Raw genomic sequence first — 7,903 nt, forward strand, 5'->3', positions numbered from 1 at the left:
TAGTATTRTTTAACTAGACTAGTCAGTTAAGAACAAATTCTTATTTTCAATGGCAGCCTAAGAACAGTGGGTTAACTAACCTAGTTCAGGGGCAGAACAACAGATRTTTATCTTGTCAGCTCGGGGATTCYATCTTGCAACCTTTCGGTTACTAGTCCAACATTCTAACCACTAGGCTACCTGRCGCCCCACAGCATGAGGTTGTAGTTGTGTTTGTTGTTCATAGCTTATGCCTGCCCATACCATAACCCCACCGCCACCATGGGGCACTCTGTTCACAACGTTCACAACGTCAGCAAACTGCTCGCCCACATGACGCCATACATGCTGTCTGCCATCTGACCGGGACTCGTCCATAAAGAGCACAATTCTCCAGCATGCCAGTGGCCATCGAAGGTGAGCATTTGCCCACTGAAGTCGATTACGGCGCCGAACTACAGTCAGGTCAAGACCCTGGTGAAGACAACAAGCACGCAGATGAGCTTCCCTGAGATGGTTTCTGACAGTTTGTGCAGAAATTATTTGGTTGTGCAAACCCACAGTTTCGTCAGCTGTTCGGGTGGCTGGTCTCAGGTGATCCTGCAGGTGAAGAAGCCGGATGTGGAGGTCCTGGGCTGGTGTGGTTACACGTGGTCTGCAGTTGTGAGGCCGATTYGACATACTGCCAAATTCTCTAAAACGACATATGGTAGAGAAATTAACATTCAATGAAAACAAATGTGTGTGTAACCAGGCATTTAAACACATTTGTGCACCAAACTTGAGAGAAATAAACTMTTGTGCATATAAACAATTTCTGGGATATTTTATTTCAGCTCATGAAACATGGGACCTACACTTTACATTTTGCGTTTATATTTTTGTTCAGTATAGTATCATTGATTATATAAGACTTATGAAGTATGGTTACATTTCATTTGCTCTGCTAAATCAATCCTTCGGTATGACTTCGATAGAACCAGATATAAAGAGGTCTCTCAACAATAATTCTCAAGATAGCACATTGGTAGTAGTCAGTAACAAATATCAATGCTAAGCAGGGCTGGTTTTAGTTAAAACCCTGGATGGGAGACCAAATGGATAGCTGTAGATAGATCACCTCTCCAGTAGGAGGTGCTGCCCAGCCTATTGTTTTTTTTCTCTCTGACAGTGGATATAACGATGARGATCTGACATTGTTCAAAGGTACAAATTCTTTACAAGGTTTGTCTATGTTGAAAYTTGGTTCCCATGATGACATAATCTTGTAGTTGAAATTTCACCCTCAAAACAGTTTTTGAGGGTTTTTCAAATTACATTTATTTTTCATGTAGATTCCAAGTCTAAATATGTTGACAAATGACGTTGAAACAATGTTGATTCATTCAGTTTGTGCCCAGTGGGAAGGAACTCAAGTCCATGTTYATGTTGCATTTTATCGCAAAATATAAATAGACCAGAAATCACTTGAAATCAAAAACAAAAATATATTTATCAAAATATGTACAATAAATTAATCTGAAGAAACAATGTTATTCCTAAAGTAATATGTTGCTAGGATTAAGGGAGGAATGGTATGTTAGTTTGCTTATTTGTTGGTAGACAAAATGGTTGGTGTCTGTGTAGATGATAAATTAAATATTTTATTTAAGGCAACACTACATTTTGTTTTTTGAAAGTCTATGAATATTAATAAAGTGGGCTCATATACAATGATAATCAGAGGAGGTGTTTTGAATTTTACASCATTTCTCCCTGTACTTTATTACATTTAGAGATGGTTGAAACTGCCACTAAATGTTAGGTACATTAAAAGGAAGATTTAGTTGAGTTAAATATGAGTTCATTGCAATTGACCCAGAATGTACAATATGACCATACAATACTTCCTATGCTTGTCAAACAAATCAATAACGCACATAGTCTACAACTCCCAATAAAGTTGTTCAAAATGGATGTAGTTATTAACACATGGATCATGATGAGGAACAGTTCAGTAGAGAACAATAATAAATACAATACAAATATCCAGGGAATCCACTTGATGTTGGACGAGCAGAGTRAATTGCCATAGTCAATACCACATAAGATGGTAGTGGTACAATGGGGCAATTCCTAACTCATCACTGTTAAAAAATATATTTAAAAAAWTATTTGTGGAAAACACTGATTTGTCCTTTGCAGTGTCACCATCAAAGCGGAACAAAATGTTCCGTCACAAAAAGTTAAGTCACAAAAAAAGGGGTAGGTGACAGCAGTTTAATACTGTTTCATGGCAGAGGTGGGGGAAAAGCACTCCAAAAATGTCCAGCATTTGAGGTTGGCATGTTCCCAGGAGTTAAACTTGACAGATGTTGTAGTATATAGTGGGGCTCTCGTTGACTGTGTCTTCCATCACCTCATAACAGCAGTCTTGCTTGTGCAAAGGCAACTCGGTCAGTGGCATGCCATTCTGCATGTCGTGCAAGTTGTGTTTGTTCTGTGTGCCGTATGAAGGCTGGGACTGGGAAGGAACACACACACAACACACAGTGATCAGTATCTCTGTGATAAGTGACAGAAACTGTGCAGACYTTCAGAGGTCTATATTCACATGACATATTGCTTTCATATTGTTGTTTTTGTAACCCTGGCCAGCACACACATTCAATTAAGACCTCAGTAATTATTTTGTGCAGGGTCTCTTATACCTCACATTAAAACAGTTTTACAGAAACTCAGGACTATAGGTGGATGATATGATATGGTTGCAGCTAGACAGTGACAGCTGCCTACCTTGCCAGTACCACRGCGAGGAAAGTCTTTCCGACATAAGTGGCCGATGATTCCTGCTGCCAGGGCGTCTCCAAGCACATTGATCATGGTTCGGAATCGGTCCCTGAAAAGACAGGGAATACAAAAGCTCCAGAGATCAGCCTCCCACTCCAACCACAAACATTGTCTCTGAATGCACCAAAATACTTCCCCATAACAACCAGTCTCTCCTATGCCATGAAGTTAGTAAACGATTTAAGGTTTCCCTATTAACTACATGTGTAGCATATGTTCGAATATGTTGTAGGCCTACTGTAGATATTGAATATAAGTAATTTGTCATAGTGAACTTACAGCACCCAGTCGATGGCCACAATGAGGGTGATGTCATCAGGCGGCAGACCCACTGACGTCAGGACAATGACCATGGTAACGAGGCCGGCCTGGGGAATCCCAGCAGCACCTATGCTGGCAGCTGTAGCTGTTATACTGTTAGAGACCAAAACAATCAATTKCAAAGCAAGAAGGTGCATTACAATCCTATTCTGCCATGGTAACACTGATATGAGCAATACCTTTTGACAGCCTTATTGCTTGTAAGGATTTTGTATTAAATCAAACACAGTGATTGAATCTCATCATGAAAATAATTATATTTACTCAGTACAGCGATAATGCACATTCACATGTACTAATGTTGTGTGAAAAAAATTTAATATCAGGAGGAATGTTACTTTTTGTCACACCGGTTATAATCTCAGCACCCAGGACCAAGGCTGTCATGGCAGACTACACCGGGTGCTTACTGCTTTTGAGTTTGGACTCAAAGTTTCACCCTGCAGATGCAATGGTAGCTTTATGATTTGAAACCCAATACATACCCAGTGGTGTAAAGTAAGTAAAAATACTTTCAAGTACTACTTAAGTAGTGTTTTTGGTATCTGTACCTTACTATTTATATTTTTAACAATTTACTTTTACTTCACTACGTTCCTAAAGAAAATAATGTACTTTTTACTCCATACTGTTTCTTTTTACACCCAAAAGTACTTGTTACATTTTGAATGCTTAGCAGGACATGAAAATGGTCCAATTCACACACTTATCAAGAAAACATCCCTGGTCATCCCTACTACCTGATCAGGCAGATTCACTAAACACACATGCTTCATTTGTAAATGATGTCTGAGTGTTGTAGTGTGCCCCAAGCTATCTGTAAATAAATAAAAACAAGAAGATGGTGCAATCTGGCTTGCTTAATATAAGGAACTTTAAATTATTTATACTTTCACTTTTGATACTTAAGTACATTTTAGCAATTACATTTACTTTTGATACTTAAGTATATTTAAAACCAAATACTTAGACTTTTGCTCAAGTAGTATTTTACTAGGTGACTCACTTTTACTTGAGTCATTTTCTATTAAGGTATCTTTACTTTTACTCAAGTACGACAATTGGGTACTTTCTCCACCACTGTACATACCTAATGGTGACCAGCTGGCCAAAGTCCAGCTCATAATCGTTGACCTGGGCGATAAAGATGGCCGCCACGGCCTCATAAAGAGCCGTTCCGTCCATGTTAATGGTGGCCCCCACAGGCAGCACAAAGCGTGCTATCTGCCGATCCACATTGCAGTTCTCCAGCAAGCACTTCATAGTGATGGGTAGAGTGGCAGAACTTGAGAGAGAGAGAGATCGTTAACTAAGGGGCTTCTACCATTATGAACTGGTATCCTCTYGATAGAATATTGTCAGTTTTCCTCCTTTTCGCATCCTTCTGTTTACACTCCTTACTTACAACAATTGCAACACTGAGCTTTAAAGCCATTTAAAGTGAATTTTGACATTTAAGTTATTATTATCTTAATACATTTCTGTCCTTGACTGTTCCCCTTGAAACTCACCATACTGGAGATCAGTTGCAACATGATACAGATGAATTTGACTACGGTAAGGGTTTTGTAGTGTTTGAAGCTGATCAATCAAACTCACCATTACAATGTTTATAAGGAACCTTTTTCATGCATTCAGCTCAAACCTCTGACAGTTTTCTTCACATCTGGTCCTGGAGGGCCACAGTGTTTGCAAGCATTTGTCCCTGCCCAACACTAGACTTCAGTGAGCGTTTTTTCGGCTGTTCGGGCACATTACATTATTGCTTACATTTTTTGCTGGGGGAAAGCCGAAGTTTGGAGCCAAAGTCTACGCCCCTTCTTCTGTGATTGGTCAACAGGAAGGATTCTTCAATAAAGTCTTAGCTGTCATTCAACCAGAGACGACTCGTTTATCTGCAATTTTTTTTTTATTGAAAAATACTGCACCAAGCAGTATAGTTAGATGTGAAACGACGTGACTAAGATCTCTGCAAGAARGCTAAAATAAATGARAGATTTCTTGAGTTATCTTAGATTCATRCTYACTATTTTGAGGAAATGCATACTGGCTATGGCATCTCAAAATGGACAKACAGTACTATTGTCGCTTTTTTCTTATTTTTCAAGCGAAGGTCTTTTAAGGGAATATGCGAGCACACAGGTTTGGTTCGGCTAGGCGCCAGCCGAACCTGAAGCATGCTGATGCCTTAACACACCTGATGAATCAGGTGTTATGGAACTTCGTTGAATGGGGGGCAGTTCCTTTTCTATTCAGGGGGTGAGCTGAAATTCAATTCCTCATAAAAAGCAAAGCTCAATTTCCAATTCAACATGAGTTGAATGCCAATTAATTTCTTGCTGAACTAACTGAATTAAGAAAGGAAATGAACCCAACCCTGGTTGCATACTGCAGACCTTCAGGACAATGAACATCATTGTTCGATGAGAAAAATGGGCACAGAGAGACAACTGCTTACCTTGAGGAGGTGGCCAGTGCTATGACCAAGGCTTGTAGCAGGCCTCTGATGTAAGTGAAGGGGTTTTTCTGAGTCAGGACAAGGTAGAAGAAGGGGAGGAGGATGAGGCCGTGAACAAACAGCCCGGTCAGAACAGTGATGGTGTACCAGCCCAGCTTCTTCCCAAGATTAGATGGGTCCTGCATGTCAAGGATTTTTCCAGCTACGAGGAATATGATCCCAAATGGAAAATACCTGAAAGAAAAAGGAAGAATGAATTACCTACTGGATATAAAGTAATCTCTAATGTTCTGGATATATAAAACTGTGTTTCACTTTTGTTAAATACACACCTCCAAACACTGTCTATACTAGGTCAAATGTCAATGTGTTTTTCCTAATGAGTAGTTTCCACCCAGTGGAACAGAATAAAACGAAATACATCGTAATTTTCTATTATGTTATGTATTGTGAAAACTAGACAAGTACTTTATTCATAAAAAATCATAAGAAAAAAATGTCCCTGTTGTGTCACCCGAGTTGATCCCTGCCTCTAAAACCATGTCAGAGCCAAGAGTCATTCAAGGCTTCTGAGGTCAATCCTATTAGCAATTGAACTTCTATGGTAAGGCCGTTTGAACAATATGGCCGGGCCGTTTGAGGTAAACCTGAGCTGCATGGGTGGTGCCAAAGGTCCCTGGGATTAGTCACTGTTGACCCTGAGCACAGAGTGTGCTACTCCTGGTCGACTAATCCTCGGCATGTGCAGTTCACTGCTGGGTGGAACYAGGCAAGATGATTGCCTAACGTCTCCACCACAGCTTGACCACAAGACGATGACCACGTTCTCACCACATGCCCGTGTACAGGTCGTAGCCTCAGAAAGTCACACTGAACACACATCTGGGTAGCAGACTGTTTCTTTAGATCCCACTAGTTTGAATGGTCATGGGTTATGCTGCTCATAGCAGAAATCCAAAAGGCTAGGTTGCCTATTTCTTTGGTAATTTAGCAGATGCTTGTATCCAAAGTGACAGTTTATAGTGACACACATTCAGTGTACAGTGTACAGTATTCAGTATACAGTGTACAGTATTCAGTATACAGTGTGGGAATCACACCCACAAACCTGGTGTTGCCGGTACCATCCTCTAACCCACTGAGCCAGTAAATTAGAACCTTTATCATTTAAACTAAAGATAAATATGGTAACGGACACAGATGCTGGTACTTATAAAGCTGGTACCCCGCTTACCAAACAGCAGTGTTGGTGATTTTCATGACACATTCGTTGACGCACTGACACACGTTGACTAGTGGTGCTCCTCTCTCGCCCATTTTCCCCAGCAACAGCCCTGAAGGAATAAAATAAAAATATAAATCTCGCTCTATCTACTCAGTCTAGAGAGATGGATACATATAATATTGATACTAGAGGGATAGACAGCTGCAGATGTATAATGTAAACAGACAGATGGGAAAAAAGAAAGAAACAGAAAAGACTGGCCTTCAGCATACAGTCAGTGGTGGAAAAAGTATCCAATTGTCATACTTGAGTGAAAGTAAAGATACCTTAATAGAAAATGACTCAAGTAAAAMTGAAAGTCACCCAGTAAAATACTACTTGAGTAAAATTCTAAAAGTTTTTGGTTTTGATATACTTAAWTATRAAAAGTAAATGTAATTGCCAAAATATACTTAARTGCAAAAAATGTGGCAAAGAAATGTACTTTATGTCTAGAATACTAAGTGTTATGTTTGGGGCATATCCAACACATCACTGCGTACCACTCCTCATATTTTCAAGCATGGTGGTGGCTGCTTCATGTTATGGTTATTCTTGTCATGAGTAAGGACTAGGGAGTTTTTTAGTATAAAATTATATGAAATAGAGTTAAGCACAGGAAAAATCCTAGAGGAAAACCTTGTTCAGTCTGCATTCTAACATACACTGGGAGACAAATTCACCTTTCAGCAGGACAATAACCTAAAACACAAGGCCACATATACACTGGAGTTGGTTACCAAGACTACATTGAATGTTCCTGAGTGGCCTAGTTACAGTTTTGACATAAATTGTCTTGAAAATCTATGGCAAGACTTGAAAATGGCTGCGTAGCAATGATAACAACCAACTTGACAGAGCTTGAAGAATATTTTAAAAGAATAATAGGCAGATATTATACAATTCAGATMTGCAAAGTTCTTAGAGACCTACCCAGAAAGACACACGGCTGTAATCACTGCCAAAGGGGATTCTAACATGCATTGACTCAGGGGTGTGAATTCTGATGTAAATAACATATTTCTGTATTTAATTTTCAATAAATTTGCAAA

At 39.5% G+C, this 7,903-nt stretch overlaps 1 protein-coding gene across 1 annotated transcript in view; it reads right to left on the bottom strand.

The window, feature by feature from the left end:
* Positions 1–802: 802 nt before the first annotated feature.
* LOC111952290 (excitatory amino acid transporter 5-like) overlaps positions 803–7,903 on the bottom strand; it is an 18,733-nt gene continuing 11,632 nt past the window's right edge. Inside the window, exons 6-11 of the mRNA XM_023970848.3 lie at positions 6,822–6,921; positions 5,588–5,821; positions 4,220–4,414; positions 3,088–3,222; positions 2,755–2,857; positions 803–2,482 (exon numbers count right to left, since the gene is read on the bottom strand). Of these exons, the coding sequence (XP_023826616.1) occupies positions 2,318–2,482; positions 2,755–2,857; positions 3,088–3,222; positions 4,220–4,414; positions 5,588–5,821; positions 6,822–6,921 (932 nt within the window). The 3' untranslated portion in view covers positions 803–2,317. The remainder of the gene's footprint in view (positions 2,483–2,754; positions 2,858–3,087; positions 3,223–4,219; positions 4,415–5,587; positions 5,822–6,821; positions 6,922–7,903) is intronic.

The sequence above is a fragment of the Salvelinus sp. IW2-2015 genome, linkage group LG26 (assembly GCF_002910315.2).
Source record: "Salvelinus sp. IW2-2015 linkage group LG26, ASM291031v2, whole genome shotgun sequence".
Lineage (NCBI taxonomy): Eukaryota > Metazoa > Chordata > Actinopteri > Salmoniformes > Salmonidae > Salvelinus > Salvelinus sp. IW2-2015.